This window comes from Ovis aries, chromosome 19 (assembly GCF_016772045.2).
Source record: "Ovis aries strain OAR_USU_Benz2616 breed Rambouillet chromosome 19, ARS-UI_Ramb_v3.0, whole genome shotgun sequence".
NCBI classification, from domain to species: domain Eukaryota; kingdom Metazoa; phylum Chordata; class Mammalia; order Artiodactyla; family Bovidae; genus Ovis; species Ovis aries.
In genome coordinates, this window is record NC_056072.1 from 50,403,961 (window position 1) to 50,421,273 (window position 17,313).

At 57.8% G+C, this 17,313-nt stretch overlaps 1 protein-coding gene across 2 annotated transcripts; it reads left to right on the plus strand.

Moving 5' to 3' along the window:
• Positions 1-996: 996 nt before the first annotated feature.
• On the plus strand, positions 997-14,364 carry MST1R (macrophage stimulating 1 receptor). Of its 2 annotated transcripts, none has more exons than XM_042236189.1 (20): positions 997-2,498; positions 5,398-5,586; positions 5,661-5,789; positions 5,962-6,132; positions 6,863-7,023; positions 7,371-7,536; positions 7,650-7,786; positions 8,200-8,361; positions 8,457-8,550; positions 8,708-8,917; positions 9,026-9,172; positions 9,262-9,424; positions 9,512-9,700; positions 9,776-9,979; positions 10,251-10,331; positions 10,485-10,666; positions 10,802-10,911; positions 11,163-11,328; positions 11,714-11,850; positions 13,825-14,364. In XM_042236189.1, the coding sequence occupies exons 1-20, from the start codon at positions 1,260-1,262 to the stop codon at positions 14,078-14,080; spliced, it is 4,293 nt and encodes a 1,430-aa protein (XP_042092123.1). In that variant the 5' UTR covers positions 997-1,259; the 3' UTR covers positions 14,081-14,364. The 2 variants fall into 2 exon arrangements, with proteins under 2 accessions (XP_042092123.1, XP_027813415.2); XM_027957614.2 differs by having other exon boundaries at positions 9,599-9,700.
• The last annotated feature ends 2,949 nt before the right edge of the window (positions 14,365-17,313 follow it).

Consider the following 17,313-nt stretch of genomic DNA (forward strand, 5'->3'; position numbering starts at 1 on the left):
GAGATGGCAAGAGCAGACCTGGGTTGACTCCCCTACTCCCACCCTGCACAAATCACAGCCTGGAGAGAGAACTCTGGGCAACCACCTCATTTCGGAGACTGAAAGCCTGAGGCCCAGCAAGGCTAACAGAACAGGTTAGAGGTGCCCTGAAAGCCAAAGCCCATGTCTCCTGCATATCAGGGAGGTGCTGGAACAGAACCAGGAAGCAAGGCCAGCTTGTGTTCTGTTGACCCCATCCCTGCAGCTGCCACCTACGGAGGCAGTGGTAGACAGACCAGAGCTAGGGCTGGGCCTCCATGTAAGTTGCTTCTCCTCTGACTCTAAGATCCAGCCAACAGGGTGGGCCCCATCTTATAACTCCCACTGCCCTGGGCAGGCCGGATGCAAGGCAGTAGCCTCTGACCGCCATCCTGTCGCAGTCAGCCCAGGGCAGGTCCACGGAGGGATAGTCCCAGAAGGGAATGGCAACCCACTCCAGTATACTTGCCTGGAGAATCCCACAGACAGAGAAGCCTGGCGGGCGACAGTCATAAAGAGTCAGACACGACTGAATAACACTTTCAAAAGAGGGTAGTGCCACTCCTGGGGTCTCCTCACACCTCCCCTCTGGTTCTCCACACATTCCTGGCTTCTGGTCCCCACAAAAAGAGTTCCCTGGGCCCTGACCAGGAACGAGTGTCTGAGGATGTTGCTGTATCCTGGAGCCGAGAGAAGAAGGATACCAAATGGTCCTCAAACGCGCTGGGGCAACCCCTCCCATTTCCGCCCAGTCGATCGTCAGGGGGCGGGACAGGACAGCTCAGATCTACTAAACGTCTCTCCGGGCCACTCTACACCCACTCACTCACAGGCCACTGAGGAAAAAGGGCCCAAGCGTAGGTGTAGGACCCAGGCTTCCGAGGGCGGGGAAAGTCGGCCAGCCAGCCGACCAGAGGGCCCCGCCCACGGCTCCGCCCCACGCCCTGGTCCTGTCCGCCGCGCCGGGGTAGCTCCGAAAGACTTTGCTCTAATCTCCGGCTGGGAGCGGCAACAAGAGCAACAGGTGAGGCGGCCTCTCTGTCTGCGTGTGTCCGCCCGCGCCAGGCGCTCGGCCACTGTGGGCAGGAGAGGGCGGTGGGCATCTCAGGAGTCCTGGTGGGGTCAGCTGCCCCGGGGCTCCCAGGATCGACCCTCGACGCGGGTACCAACCCAGACTTCGAGTCTGCTCCCAGCCAGGCCCGGGTCTGCGGAAACCTCCACGGGGCCCTACCTGGGCCTCGATGGAGCTCCACCCGCCGCTGTTGCAGCCTTTCCTCTTACTGCTGCTGCTGCCGCCGACGCTGCCGGCGGTGCCCGAGACTGGCGGGTCCTGGCAGTGCCCGCGCATCCCGTATGCTGCTTCCCGCGACTTTGCGGTGGAGTACTCGGTGCCCAGCTTCTCCGCCAGCAGTCGGGTACAAGCCGTTGCAACCTACGAGGGCGGCAGGGAAGGGAGTGCGGTGTTCGTGGCCACACGCAATCGCCTGCATGTGCTTGGACCTGATCTGCAGCCGGTTGAGAGCCTGGCCACCGGCCCTGTTGGAGACCCTGGCTGCCAGACGTGTGAGGCCTGTGGCCCAGGCCCCCACGGCCCGCCAGGAGACACAGATGCACAGGTTCTGGTGTTGGAACCCGCGCTTCCGGCTCTGATCAGCTGTGGCTCCAGCCTTCGAGGCCGCTGCTTCCTGCATGAGCTAGAGCCAGGCGGGACAGCCCTGCACCTGGCGCCACCGGTCTGCCTTTTCTCAGAGCACAATCGGCCAGAGGACTGTCCCGACTGTGTAGCCAGCCCTCTGGGCACCCTCGTGACTGTGGTTGAGCAGGGCCAGGCATCCTATTTGTACGTGGCATCGTCACTGGACTCGGCAGTGGCCGCCAGCTTCAGCCCGCTCTCAGTGTCCATCCGGCGGCTCAAGGCCGACGGTTCAGGATTCGCAGCAGGCTTCTCAGCGCTCTCGGTGCTGCCCGAGCACCTCGATTCCTACCGCATCGAATATGTGTACAGTTTCCACGCCGGAGCCTTCGTCTATTTCCTGATGGTACAGCCCACCGACGTGGCAGCTGCTCCTGGCGCCTTGCACACGCGCCTGGCACGGCTCAGTGCTGTCGAGACCGACCTGGGCGACTACCGAGAGCTGGTCCTTGACTGCCATTTCGCCCCTAAACGCCGGCGACGCGCGGCCCATGAGGGTGGGCAGCCCTACCCGGTGCTGCGGGCAGCCCATGCTGCTCCAGTGGGCGGCCACCTAGCCGCTGAGCTGAGCATCCCTGAGGGGCAGGAAGTGCTCTTCGGGGTCTTCTCAGCTAGCAAAGACAGCCACCCAGGTGCGGATCCCAATTCTGTGGTCTGTGCGTTCCCGGTCCACCTGCTGGACACTCTCATCGAGCAGGGCGTAGAGCGCTGTTGTGAGCCTCCCATCCCTCCTGGCCTCCGGCGAGGGCTGGACTTCTTCCAGTTGCCCAGTTTTTGCCCAGATGCGGTAAGCAGAAGGAAGCAGCTCTCACTTGTGAGCAGTGTGTGTTCACTTCCCATCCAAGCTGAGAGGGTCTAGGAGGGGGAAGGCAGGCAGGGAGAAGCTTTCTCTTCCACCCAGTTTCTTAGGGGGAGTCAGTCAAATGGCATACTGAAATCTCATCTGGCCAGGCTAGAGCCTGTTGCTAAACCCTTTTCCTGTTTCACCCTCTCACTTACCATGGCCTCTTGCTTTTTTGGGTAATTTCCCTGGTTATGGGAAAATTGGATTGCATCATAACTATCTCTCTGCCAGGCATACTTCCAAACTCTGGGTACAATGGTGGTTGTCCCTTTCTACCTGCCCCCAGTTTATACACTTAGGGACACACACAAAAAGCAGCCCTTCACCCCCGATCCACAGGCAGATACTCACAAATTCACCCAGACTCACATCTACTCACCAACACAGTTTCACTTTCCCTGTGGGAGCGCTTGTTTTGCTCTGCTTTCCCAAGAGGGTGGGGCAGGAGTTGTCAGAGAATGCCCCCCTCCACCCCTGTTCCATAGATCCTTCTGGGCCTTGAAAGTTGGGTGCTTGTCAGGGAGCCTGCCTGCCCTAGGCTTTATGGACCCACTCATTACTGATTGCTCTCAGTGGGGTGACTGGGAGAGGAATCAGGACATAGTGGGAAGGCGGCCTGGCTCTAGTGGATTCCAGGAGACTCACCCCCGTCTTGTGCAAGCAACTGTAAACATCTGCTTATGAGTAAAGGCCTAGGAGGGGCTGGCTGGATTGGTTCACCATGCAGGAGTCCCAGGCTTTCTTTCACCATAGTTGGGGCCCTTCTCATCCCAGGAAGGAGGTCTCCCAGGCTAGGCTGAACAACGTGCTCCTCCCGGTAGACCCTGCGCAGGTTCCCTTCAGCCATAGTGTTAGGGAGCTGGAATAGAGACTAAGAGGATGGTCCTTAAAATGCTTTTTCCCTGAGGACAAACCTAAAACTGACTTCTTGAGGCCACTGAAACAGTCCCACCCTACTTACAAGAGATTAAACCAAGGAAAATGGGTGAATGAATGAAGGAATGGCCTTGGACAAGTAGCCTTTCAGGGAACTAACCCATAGTCACTGGTCTCAGAGTCGCTATCTGCCCTGTGGCTCTGGCCTTGCTGTGACATTCTTCACTGTCTCCTTTTGCTCTGATTGATGTCCCAGTGGCAGGAGGAGAGTTTACACACAATGAAGAGGGGGAGATCTTCAGCCTCCTCCTTCCGCTGACGCCATCTGGGTTGAGGAGGCCCTAGGGGTGGGAATCCCTAGTCTGGGCATAGGGAACCCTCACTGCCCTCCTCTCCTTCTCTCTGGGGAATCGGGACCTCTCTCTGACTTGGCTAGGGGTCAGGAGATCAGAAGACACCCGGCCCCACTTGGCAGTACAAGGCTCGAAAGGGCTAATCTCCAGCCCTGCCCACAGTCTGGCCAGGCCCCCAGGCAGTGTGTGAACCAGCCTGTCCCATGTTTGTCCAGTGACTGGGCACACAGCCTCTAGGAGGAAAGCCACTCTGTGTTCCTTGTGGCTGCCCTCACGAAGCCTGAGGGCCTCAGAGCTGGTCCCTGCCCTCCATGGGTTCAGGTGGGGTTTGAGTCTGGTGGAGTCACCCTCCTCTATGAGGTACTGGACACTTCAGTGATTTCAGGAGGCTGGAGTCCCCAGAAAAGCCTGGGAATCCATAGCCAAGGCCCTGGAGCCCAGGGGCACACAGACAGGGTAGGGCCTCTGACTAGGGTAGGGCCTCTTTTCCAGTGCACAGCCCCACCTGTCCCTGAGTCATACAGAAAACACCTGGCTGGCTTCCCGCTAGGATCAGGACTTTTACTCACCTCCAGTTAGGACAGACTCCTAGTCCCCACCCACCCATGCTATAGATCCAGTGTGTGGAGTTTCAGGGCCCAGCTCTACGCTGAGGTCTTGCTCTAAGACTTACAATCAGTGCTGACGTCTCAGGACTGGGTTAAGCACAACTGTCAGACAGGGGCCTCCTATCAGGAGGAGGACCCTTAGGGCTGGCAAGGGAGGGTCCCAAGCTACAAGGGCTACAGAGCCTTGCCTGTACCTTGCATCCAGCTCCAATACCCTTGCATCCATATCTTCACTTCTGGTTTCCCAGAAGCTTCCACAACCCTGACCTGGGGCACTGGGTGTCCGCCAGACACCTTCCTGCTAAAAACAGGAGAGAAATTAGTGTCTCCTGGCACCCAGGCCTTCAGGCCCTGGTTTATCCCTCCTGTACCTCGAAGGAGATACAGGTGGTGGCTGGAGGTGCCGGAAGATCTTTGGTGTCTCAGGGAGAAGGACCATGTTACCAAGCCCATGCCGCCCAATTAATCTCAGAGTTCAGCTCCTTAAGCAGGTGGAGACTTTGAAGCCTTAAGAGGTGACAGGGTTTGTTGAAATATGGGGCAGGACCAGCAGGGGGCAGGAGAGGACTCTGGTCAGGAACTCAAGACTGTCAACCTGGCTCCTCTCCTGGGAGGGAACAAGGCCTTTGACAGGTGGGCAGACCTCTCTGAGCCCGTTTACTTATCTGTAAAATAGGAGTGATAAGAGAAGCCAACTCCACAGCGTGGTAATGAAAACAGAGTGGGGTTGTCTCTGGAAGGCTCCATAACACATTATCAGAATGGCTGTGGCAGGGAAGGGCCAGGCTCTGGGCGCGGGAGCCAGCCTTCTGGCCTCAGCCTTCTTCCTTGGCCTGGCTGCATCTGAAAGCCGCATGATGGAAGGTGGGATGCCTGGCAGGTCTGGGTCCTTCTCCAGCCAGGCCAGGTGAGAGGTGGGAGTTTAGGCCACTGTGGTCCCTGACAGAGGCCCGAAAGGTTCAGCACATGGAGATGAGCCCTGATTCCTTCTTTGACTTTCCCTAGCCTGGTCTGGGGGTCTCCAGCCCCAATATCAGCTGCCGCCACTTCCCTCTGCTCGTCAGCAGCAGCCTTTTACGGGTGGACCTATTCAATGGGCTGTTGGGACCAGTGGAGGTCACGGCACTGTACGTGACGCGCCTCAACAACGTCACAGTGGCCCACATGGGCACAGCCGACGGGCGCATCCTGCAGGTGAGTCCCTCGTCTCCGCGGCCCCTCGTCCCTGGATCCCTGTCCCCATTTTGCTCATGGCCAACCTGTCCCAGGTGGAGCTGGCCAGATCTCTCAACTACTTGCTGTACGTGTCCAACTTCTCACTGGGCAGCAATGGGCAGCCTGTGCATCGGGGTGTCAGACGCCTTGGGGACCACCTGCTCTTTGCTTCTGGGGACCAGGTAAGGTGGGCAGGGTAGGGCCTGGGGCTGGGCTGTTGGGAGCACAGACTCCCGCTGGAATCCAGGGAGGCACTGACACACAGGTCTCACCACCCTGATTTACAGTGGAACAGGAGTTATAGGGGGCTTAGCCTCCCCCTTCAGCCACCCCTGAGATACCTGTCTGTTCCAGGTTTTCCAGGTACCGATCCGGGGCCCTGGCTGTCGCCACTTCCTCACCTGTGGGCGCTGCCTGCGGGCACAGCGTTTCATGGGCTGTGGATGGTGTGGGGGCATGTGTGGCCGGCAGAAGGAGTGTCCTGGCTCCTGGCAACAGGACTATTGCCCACCCGAGCTTACTGAGGTATGGCTTGCCTGGCAGGGCACAGTTAAGTGATGGGACCTGCTGGGCCTGGGGTGGGAGTCAGCAGGTCTTAACCATGATCTTCCTCAGGTCTGGGATGTCCTAAGTAGCTACAAAGAGGGCACATTCAAAGACTTTGAGACAGAATAGTGTTGAATGGGGACTAGCATGTGAGCTAGAGCAGGGGTCCCCAACCTCCGGGCTGCAGATCAGTACCTCCTGTTGGATCAGCTGCAGCATTAGATTATAAACAAAGTACACAATAAATACAATGTGCTTGAATCATCCCAAAACCATCTCTCCTCTTCCTGGTCCATGGAAAACTGTCTCCCGTGAAACCAGTCCCTGGTGCCATAAAGGCTGGGGACTGCTGACCTAGAGTGAAGGGATTCCCAGGTGGCACTAGCGGTAAGGAACCCACCTGCCAAAGCAAGAGCTGGGTGTTCAGTCCCTGGGTCGGGAAGAGCCCCTGTAGGAGAGCATGGCAACCCACTCTAATATTCTTGCCTGGAGAATCCCATGGACAGAGGAGCCTGGTAGGCTATAGTCCACAGGGTCACACAGAGTCAGACATGACCGAAGCGACTTAGCATCCAGCACACAGCATGACCTAGGGTGACTGGAGTGTGTGGCAGGCAAGGAGTATGGCAGAAAACTTAGGAGGAAGCAGACAGGCCTGAGAGTCCTGACCTACAGAGGGACTCAGGCTATGTTCTCCTCCCCCTTTCAGTTCTATCCCCGCAGTGGACCCCTAAGGGGCAGCACAAGACTGACCCTATGTGGCACCAACTTTTACCTGTACCCTCCTGGTCTGGTGCCTGAAGGCACCCATCAGGTCACTGTGGGTCGAAGTCCCTGCCGACTGTTACCTAAAGGCAACTCAGACCTCAGGTATGACTGGTCCCTGCTGTTTCTGTCCCTGATGCGGGTAAACCAAGCAGCCCCTTTGCTGTGAGATCCTGTCTTCAGCTTGCATGAGGCAAGCTGCGGTGGCGCTGCTTGTTTTGTGTCTGGGGTGACACCTCTATTCCTTTCTGAGCCTGCATGTGCCTTACCTGTCTGTTGAGTTATGGCCAAACTAGTTCCTGCACCGACAGTTCCTGTTGACCCGGGATTGAGGCATGGGTAGATAGATGATATCTTTAAGCTCAGAGGAGACCTGTGATTTGTGGTGGGCAGGCCAGTAGGCCTGTGTGACCCACCACCCCGGCCGACCTTGAGTTCCCTTGATGTCCCAGCCGACTGCCCCGGAAGGACTTCATAGAGGATTTTGAGTGTGAGCTGGAGCCCTTGAGCATGCAGGTGGCTGGGCCTGCAAACGTCAGCCTCACTGTGGCCAAGATGCCACTGGGCAGGCACTTCCGGGTAGATGGCACCTCCACGCTGGGAGGCTTCTCTTTCATGGTGAGGTCGCCTTGCCTTGTCTGTGTTCTTGGGCAGGTGGGCAGTTCGGGCAGGGAAGGGTTTGGAGGGGAGGGCCTCCTATTCCAAGCTAAGCCACCTCCATGCCCTCTTAGGAACCAGTGCTGACAGCAGTCCGACCCTTCTTTGGCCCTCGGGCAGGAGGTACCTGCCTCACCCTTGAAGGCCGAGGACTGTCTATTGGCACCAGCCAGGCTGTGCTGGTCAATGGGACTGAGTGCCCGCTGAAACAGTAAGAGCCAGTGGGAAGGGGGATGGGAGGCTACAGGGTCCCACATAGGGGAACCCTCACCAAGTAGGGCTTGGATCCCCGACAGGGTAGGGGAGGAGGGCTCAGTCACTCAGTGGAGGGAATGGTCCAGGAAGAAGTGTCTGTTGCTCCCTCCAGCCCAGAGGTGGTTTGGGGATGGTGAGAGAGCCCATTATAGTGTCCATTGGCTGCAGCCAGCGCTATGGGGCCCCTGCTCCTCCCTGACTGCTTGGAGGCTTTACTGGGACCACCTTGTCTTCAAACAGACCGTGGAGTTTGGGCAGATCGGGGATATGACCAGTAGAGGAACTGGGAGGGGTCTATTGGGCCCTGGAGGAGCTGGGCCTGGCCATCACTTGGAAGGTGCCCCTGAGCCCAATCCCCATGTTCTGCAGGGTCAGCGAGGGGCAGCTTTTATGCACCACGCCCCCTGGGGCCGCAACGGCCAGCGTTCCCATTCGCCTGCAGGTAGGGGGCGCCGAGGTGCCTGGCTCTTGGAACTTCCACTACCAGGAAGACCCCATTGTCCTGGGCATCAGCCCCAAATGCGGCTATACGTAAGTGTCACCTCCTCGCCCATTCTGGTCCCTGAAGGATGAGGGATCCAGCCTTAGAGAGCACCCCGAGGCCAGCACCCCGCTCTCCTCCGCAGTGGCTCCCATGTCACCATCCGTGGCCAGCACCTGACTTCAGCATCGCACCTCACACTGTCATTCCATGACGGGGTCAGGGCAGTGGAGAACAGGGTGAGTGGGCGCTGGCAGCTGCTGAGCGGGCACTCGCCAGGAGGGAGGAAGGCCACACCAGTCCCCTGAGTTCAGCTCCAGCCCACGCTGGGTTCAGGGGGCCGGGGTGGCTGAAGGTAGGATACCGGGGCTTACCGCTCTCACCTGGGCCCTGCAGTGTGAGAGGCAGCTCCCGGAGCAACACAGGTGCCGCCTGCCCGAATACGTGGTCCAAGGCCGCCGAGAGTGGGTAACAGGGAACCTAAGTGTGCGTGGGGATGGAGCTCCTGGCTACACACTGCCTGGCTTTCGCTTCCTGCCTCCACCCCACCCACCCAGCAAGGACCTGGCCCCCCTGAAGCCTGAGGAGCGTGCCATCAAGTTTGAGGTAGGTGTGGGGGATGAGGGGTGAGGACAGTGGAGGGGGTAGGGCTGCAGCTTCGCTGAAGGAGCAGGGTGGGTGGGCACTGGCCAGCCCCCGTGACTGTCTCTGCAGTACATCGGGCTGGGCACTGTGGCCGACTGCGTGGCTGTGAATGTGACTGTGAGTGGCAAGAGCTGCCAGCACGAGCTGCGGGGGGATGTGGTAGTCTGCCCCCTGCCCCCCTCCCTGCAACTTGGCAAGGATGGTGCTCCACTGCAGGTAGGCAGCTCTGTTGGCCCTCCTCAGGAGACACAGGTCGGGGGGGCAGTCTACAGGCTGGGCCTGAGCTGCCACCTAATGCCCCCCAGGTCTGCGTGGATGGTGGGTGCTACACCCTGGGCAAGGTAGTGCGGCCAGGTCTGGAAGGGGTCCCCCAGAGCACGCTCCTCGGTGTCCTCCTGGCTCTGCTCCTGCTTGTGGCTGTGCTGGCGGCCATATTGGTCTTCAGTTACCACCGGAGGAAGCAGCTAGGTGAGCCCTCCACAGCCATCCTGACCCAACCCTCACCCCCAAACTATGACGTCTCCAAGCCGCTATATCCTCTCTCTCTCTGTCCAGGCCTTGGGGGTCTGCCCACACCTCCTGGGTCTGGGTCAGCCTCTAGGACCTTGGAGTGGCTGGCTACTAGCAGGCATTTGTCCGCAGTTCTTTCTTCGAACCTGGAAGACTTGGCCTCCCTGGACCGGACCCCTGGAGCCATGCCTCTGCCTCTGCTCCGCTCAGGCTCTGACTACAGAAATGGCCTTGGTGAGATGCTGGAGGTGCTAGGTGGGACCATACTGTCTGCTCCACCAGCCCCTCATTCCTTCTCTTCCTCCACAGCCCCTCCTATCACTGGCCAGGATTCCTCCACTCAGGTCCACAGAATATCCTCCTCAGACAGCGGGGATGGGTCCCGTGTCCCATTGCTGAGGAAAGGATCCATCCAGCTTGGGGACCTGGACTCTGTGCTCCTGGCTGAGGTCAAGGATGTACTGATTCCCCATGAAAGGGTGGTCACCCACGCTGACCGAGTCATTGGCAAAGGTATGGGTGCCAGACCAGGTGGAGCGGGGGAGAGATGGAGTCCTGAGATGACATGGGCTTGAGGAACAGTCGGGCAGGACTCTGAGCCTCCATTTGCTCATCTGTGAAATAGGAACTCTGTCTTCAGTGGGTTCTGGTGCAGATTAAGTGGGTATGGGAGGGCTGTAGGCTCTGCCATCATGAGTTGGAGTTCTGAGGTCTGGTTGCCAGTGGGTGGGAGTGGTGTGTGCTCTGGGCCCTGGGACCCCTCTCATCATCTCTCCCTCATCAGGCCATTTTGGAGTTGTCTACCATGGAGAATACACAGATGAGGCCCAGAATCAAATCCACTGTGCCATCAAGTCACTGAGTCGTAAGTGGAACAGAGGCTGGGAGGATCCTTGTCCCTGCTGTGCTACCGCTTGGCTCCGTGACCCTGAGCGGGAGACTTTTGTTTCCTCCCTTTCCCCATCTGACCCTTATCAAGGGGTTCCCCGCCCTGGGCCTGACTCCAGCCTCCCTGCAGGCATCACAGAGGTGCAGGAGGTGGAGGCCTTCCTGCGCGAGGGGCTGCTCATGCGCCGTCTGCACCACCCGAACGTGCTGGCTCTCATTGGCATTGTGCTGCCCCCGGAAGGGCTGCCCCGCGTGCTGCTGCCCTACATGCGCCACGGAGACCTGCTGCAGTTCATCCGCTCACCCCAGCGGGTCAGTGCTTAGCTAACCCTGCGTTCTCGGGGGTGGATAGGTGGCGGGGGGGGGGGGCGGGCTTGGGCAGCAGCTGGGCATGGAGCTACTCTGCCCTCACCTATTGGCCCACCTGTGCTCCCCACCCACCCCCAGAATCCCACAGTAAAGGACCTCATCAGCTTCGGCCTGCAGGTGGCCCACGGCATGGAGTACCTGGCTGAGCAGAAGTTTGTGCACAGGGATCTGGCTGCTCGGAACTGCATGTGAGTGGCCAGAGAGAAGCCAGGGGGCGGAGCGCCGGGGCATGCAGCTGAAGGCGCCCCCAGGGAAGGCCCGCGCTCCATTCCTTGCTCTATAGCCCTGGACATGTCCTTCTCTTTCTGGCCCTCCATTTTTCTGTCTGCCCAGTGCAGGCTTGGGTTGGACGCTGTGGCTCAGAAACCGCGTGAGGGCCTGAGATGGATGGGTTCCGGCCTGGTGGGGACCAGTGCTGAGTGCGATCCTCCCCTCCCAGGCTGGATGAGTCATTCACGGTCAAGGTGGCTGACTTTGGTCTTGCCCGTGATGTCCTGGACAAGGAATACTACAGTGTCCAACAGCACCGCCACGCTCGCCTGCCTGTCAAGTGGATGGCGCTGGAGAGCCTGCAGACCTACAGATTCACCACCAAGTCCGATGTGGTAAGGCCCCACCTGCCCCAGAGTCCACCCAGCCTCAGACAACACTTGGCCTTGCCCATTCAACTCTGGATGTTGATGAACCCAGGGAACCCTGTGTTGGGCGGTGCCCGCAGACCATTTGCCCATCTCTGGGCAGGTATCAGGGCAAGAGGTGGCTCTTCACAGGCAATCCAGACCTTGCTGAGCCCCAACTTTGGGCAGGCTCAGGGGCGGTGGGTGGGGACAGAGCGAAGATGCTTGTGTGGTATAGAAGAACAATTCCGGTTTGAGGTTGGAGCCCCTTATTTCCAGCTAGCAGGCTCTGGGAGGGAGCAGACCTGGAGGGGTCCGCCTGTCCCCAGATCTGAGCTGAGCGCTGAGCCCCTTCGCCTGTCCCCGCCCGCAGTGGTCGTACGGTGTGCTGTTATGGGAGCTGCTGACGCGGGGTGCCCCTCCATACCCCCACATCGACCCTTTTGACCTCACTCACTTCCTGGCCCAGGGTCGGCGCCTGCCCCAGCCTGAGTATTGCCCAGATTCTCTGTGAGTATATGGACATGGTGATGGGGAGGGAGCTGGGACCTAGAGACAAGAAGGGAAGGAGGGGGCTGGAGACAGAGTTCTTGCCTGGCTTTCTGACTCATTCTCAGGTTGACCTAGAAAGGGACCCTCTCTGGGCCTCAGTTTCCTCATCTGTGGACTGGTTCCACCAGCATCAGGGCTTGGTGCTAGAAGGAGATCATGGTTGCCATGGTAACAGCATTCCTAATCATCGGTTGAGGCCAGTGATTTCATTTCCCAGCACTCCTCTCCCCACAATCCCCAGCAAGGGGGGCTGTTTTCCATCGCTTCCGCTTGCTTAACCTCAAGGAAAGGTTCCATTAGCTCCCATACTAAGCCCCCTCCACATCTCCAGATCAGAAATTGTTTTTCATTGGATATAGTTTCATATTCCCTGTTCCCAGAGGCATGGCAGCAGCTGTGTTTCATCAGTGCCTGTCAGGTGGTTCAGCTTCATGAGCGGCACACATGCCTTAGCCATGCTCAGGTCTTCGAGGTTAGAACAGGAAGAACCAGGTCACAGGTAAAGGTGGCTAATGATTCCTGTCTCACTCAGCTTGTGTTCCAGAAGGGTATGAGTAACCCTTCCTCACAGCCCTGCCTGCCTTGCTTTTACTTTTCATTATTTATTTCACTGATGCATCTGCTTCAGAGTCAGGGAAATTAACTTCTGCCTCCGGGTCAGGCTCCCTGAAACAGACTCTGAGATGGAGATTTACATGTATGCAGGTGGTTGATTCCTAGGTTGGGGGCAAGGGAAGCAGGACTAGGTAGGAAAGAAGTAGAGCTGTGATGCAAATGTAAAAGAGGCTGCTGTCCATCCCCTGGGATCTCTGGAGTTGGGGTGGCCCTTCAGAGTTTTCTGAAATTAAGATCCAGGGGCCGGGGTCTTTGCACCGGACATACATCAGTCACTGCTTACAGCTGTCCAGGAGGAAGGCGTGTGAGCCTGGAGGAGGCATTTCTTTTCTGCCTAGGGCAATTCCTAAAGGGCACCTCAGTCAAGACCCATCAGCAACCACAGGGAGAATGAAGGGGGCCATGCCAGTATCCTCTAAACCAGGGGAAGTCCCTTGTCTCTGGGCTTCAGTTTCCTCATCTGCAGAGTTAGAGTGATCACAGTACCACCCTCAGAGGTCTGAGAATTATACGAGATTATCATGTGTAGGGCACTTTTAGTATCATTTAGGGCAGGGATGACATTTCCAAGATAAAGGGGCATGTGTTAAGACCCAAAGAAACTGCTTGGGATCCATAGTGCCAAAGAAAGTGAAAGAAAAGTGAAAGTGTTAGTTGCTCAGTCGTGTCCGACTCTTTGCAACTCCGTGGACTGTAGCCCACCAGGCTCCTCTGTCCATAAAATTCTCCATGCAAGAATACTGGAGTAGGTCGCCATTCTCTTCTCCAGGGTATCTTTCTGACCCAGGGATTGAACCCAGGTCTCCCCCATTGCAGACAGAATCTTTACCACCTGAGCCACCAGGAAAGCCCATAGGATGCCAATGAGTTGCCCCACAATCTCAGGGCTTTGAATCCCCATTTCCTCAGACCTGGGCTTCCTTCCTGGAAGACCTGTGATGATAACTGCGATAGCTTATGAGCTGGGCCCTAAGCTCTGAACTTCGTAGGAGTCTTCTCACTTTATGCCCCAACAGCTCTGTGATCAGAGAAGGATCCAGAGACACAGAGAGGTTAAGAAACTTGTTGAGGTCACAGAGCTCAGGTCACAGGACACAGGAGTCCAGCCTCTCAACCCCTGAGGCAATTCGACCTCTGCCAGGGTGGGAAGGCAGGCAGTTATAATAAGAGCTTCCCTGTAATTGGGTGAGGCAAGGCATCAGCCATGTCACCCGCTCTTGTCCGCTGTGGCCTGCCAGGGGGCTAAGCGCAAGTGGATAGCCCAGAAGCTCTGGGTGGGGGTACACCGTGCCCCTAATATTTTCCTCTCCCTGGTAGGTACACTGTGATGCAGCACTGCTGGGCGGCGGACCCCACGGCACGACCCACCTTCAGAGAGCTAGCAGGGGAAGTGGCACTCGTGGTGGCTGCTCTGCGAGGGGATCACTACGTGCAGCTACCCGTGGCCTACGTGAACATGGGCCCTGGTGCCCCTGACAAGGCAATCATGCCCTTGGAACAGTCACCGTCCCCGACAGTGCACAGGAGCCCAGGGCGGCCCCGGCCCCTCTCAGAGCCACCGAGGCCCACGTGACCTCAGCCCCAGGCAGGCCTTGGGGCTTGGACCTGCATAGTGGTGGCAGTTACCCCAAGCTGCCTCTGGGCTGGCCTCTGCTGTGTCCCAGTCCCTCCACCTTCAGGGGCATAGGAGGACTGCAAGGCATATTGATCTCTCGCTCCTCAGGAGGAGCCAGTGCGGGGATCCTTGATGCAGTATTTATGAGGTGTCTGCTGTGTGCCTGGCTGCTGGGCACAGGGGACTCAGTGGTGACCACTGGCCCTTAAATCAGTAAATGAACAAATAAATATTTAAGTACACTTTGTGGTAAATGCTATGAAAGGAAAAGACAGGCTGCTCTGAGGGAATGGAGGATAGCCCTAGATAGATGAAGAGGGAGGTAAAGGAGGCCACCCCAGGAGGTGACATTTTTGCTGGGATGTTGTCAGATAGGAAGTGCGCCAGAAATGGTTGAGGGAAGAAGAGAGTTTTGTCAGAGTGAACAGCCCATGCAAAGGCCCTGGGGCTGGAAAGGGGTTGGGTTAGCAAGAAGGCTCCAGAGAACAGGAAGGGCAGGCCAGGCCCACATCTAGAATACAGGCCCCTGGGGACTTTCAGATGGAACCAAGAGGGGTGGGTTGAAAACCCAGACATGCAGCAGCTGCGATGGTTTCTGCTGTTGCCCAGTCCGCCATCCCATTGCCCAGGCCCTAGCCCCACTCCAGGGCTCCCTGCTCCACCGGCACGCTTCCCCTAACTGCCCGCCCTCATGCACTGTTAGGCATGGAGACTTGTCCCCCTCTCCCCCAGTCATGCCAGCATTGCTCTTGCAGCCTTGAGAGAGATGAGCCTGCAGCAAGGCCTCAGCTCCACACTTTCAAGGCACTAGCTTCGAGGTGCAGACGGCTCAGGCTATTTATACTCATCAAGGCCACAGTACAATAGCCACTAGAGGGGCAGCTCCACCGGAGAAGGAGAGCATCTTCCTCCTTGGACTGCTGCTCCCCCACGTCCTTAAGGCTGAGGGGGCCACTGGGCCCTGTTTGGTGTGGACACCTGGGCGGCCAGGGTGACTGGGCCCTGGACCTGCACCATGGTGGGTCCTCTTTCTTGCTCAGGCTTCCCGTGGCCTCTCTCTCATCAGTTGGGGGACCCTGACTCACCCTAAGGGAAGTAGGCTCCCACCCCTTTGAGTCACCAGCTCTCTGGTCTGTCATGCATGGAACCCTGGGTTTGGGGCAAGAGTCCCCTGGTATGCAGAGTAGGGGTCTCCTTGGGACTGGAGCTGCCTAGCTGTTTTCTATCCATCTGTTGCCCACTCTGTCACCTCGGGTAAGAGGGAGGCCCAGATATGGGAACCTGAAGGACTCTGAGGACAGGTAGGTAAAGCTTAAATGGAGACTCAAGCTCTTGTGCAAGGGTCTGAAGATCAGGGCTCTAGAAGCTAGAGAGGGGTAGAGATGGGCTCTGTCTGCCCGTTTACCACTTCACCCCTGATGCCCAAGAGTTCAGGCACAGAGGAGGAGGTTGTAGCCTTGCACACTCTGCCAGGGACCTCTGGGCTCCCTCCTTGCCTTGTGTCACCCCTGAGGCTGGGAGAGAAGTGAGTGGAATGGTCCTGGAACCCTCCCACAGCTGTGGTCCCCGTACCAGTTGGAAAGGACTGTCTCTATCCCTCCGCCTGGTAGTCCTTGTGCCCTAATCTCATCCTGGGGATTTAAGGGTGACCCCAGGCTTGGAGCTGGGTGAGGAGTGAGGACAAGGCTCAGAGGCTTCACTGAAGTTAGACTGAGTCTCCTTCCCCACTGGGCCTCTGAAGCTTAGGGACCAGGGGCTTATCATGAGCCCAGATAAGAAAGGGATAAGAAAGGGACTCAGGGAACATCCCTGGTGCTTCAGTGGCTAAGACTCCATGCTCCCAATGCAGGAGGCCCAGGTTCAATCCCCGGTCAGGGATTAGATCCCACATGCCAGTTTGCGTGTCTCAGCTAAAGATCCTGCATGCTGCAACTAAAGAGTCCATGTGTTGCAACTAAGACCTGATGCAGCCAAATATATATATATATGTAAGAGAGAGACTCAGAGAAGAAGGGGATTCTCTGGATGGGAGGGAAGCTTATCGAGGAGAGAGGGGAGACGGAAGACGCTCAGTGGGTGTCAGTTTCCCGTGTAGCCAGAATGTGGGGCTTCGGGCCTGTTTCTGGGCCAAAGGCCTCCAGGGCCAGGATTCTCCAGGGAGGGGACATACTTAAGCAGGTGCTTGACACAACTGCACCGCCTCTCCCTAACACTGAAGCCCCCAAGCTCTGAACTCTGTTCTCAGAGCCATTTGATAGTCCTACATTCATCTGGAGTGATTGAAGATGGAACTGCTTCAGGGTTTCCAGTTCCTGCCTGGGCCACCAGGGAAGAAAGGAGGGGTTAGTTCTGGCTGCCCGCCATGGGCTGAACAGAACAGGAACTTTGAGTGGCTTCCAGGGCTCATGAAACCTGGGTTGCCTTTCCCTTATTTATTTGTTTGTTTTTTACTTCTCCCTTGGGGGAGGCCTGAGCCCAGGCCTGTCACTGGGGTTGGATGGGATGAGCGCAGTTTTCTCCCACGGCTTCGGGAGTCCAGTCTTCCTATCATGAGCTATGGGGAGTGGGTGTCAGCTCGTCTGCCTCGTCTCCCTCCATTGCAGCCCAGTGGGGTTGGGGGCCAGCAGGTGCCAATAGAGGCTGGAGGGAGGCCAGGCTGGGAGCTGGGGCTGAGGAAGCGGCAGATGACTCACACCCTCCTGATTGCCCATTGGTGTCAGTGTCGTCTGGCACCTGGAGGGCAGACAGGGGGTAGACCGACCTGCTTTGATGGGGACCAGGAGTCTGGTCTGGGATTCCCCTTATGCCAAAGCCCCAGCCTTTCAGAGAATTTCCACAGGGATCCAAAGGCTGTCTAGGGGTCACCCCTGAGGGCTCCAGACACAACCCCATTTCAAACCCTGAGACCTTTCTGGGACAATGACTTCATCGGTCATTCCCTTGGTGCAGCCCATGAGGCCCCGGGTCCATCTCTGACGCCACTGCATGAACTAACTCCCTGCAGCTGTAGGAGACCCACCCCTCCCCCAGGGCTGGGTGGGGTTGGGGGGCCATGGGTGCTCTTGGGAGGGTCTGAGGCTCAGGAAGGCCCAGCATGCATCTTTCACACTCAGTGCCTCTGCCTGGAGAGAAGCAGCCCTGAGAATTGATAACCGAGCGCTGATCTGGCATCTGCCAGGCCCTGGTGAGAA

Coding starts and splice junctions, on each gene's coding strand:
- MST1R (XM_042236189.1), top strand. CDS start 1,260: ATGGAGCTCCACCCGCCGCTGTTGCAGCCTTTCCTCTTACTGCTGCTG. Junction 2,499..5,397: donor CCAGTTTTTGCCCAGATGCG/GTAAGCAGAAGG, acceptor GACTTTCCCTAG/CCTGGTCTGGGGGTCTCCAG. Junction 9,701..9,775: donor TGACTACAGAAATGGCCTTG/GTGAGATGCTGG, acceptor CTTCCTCCACAG/CCCCTCCTATCACTGGCCAG.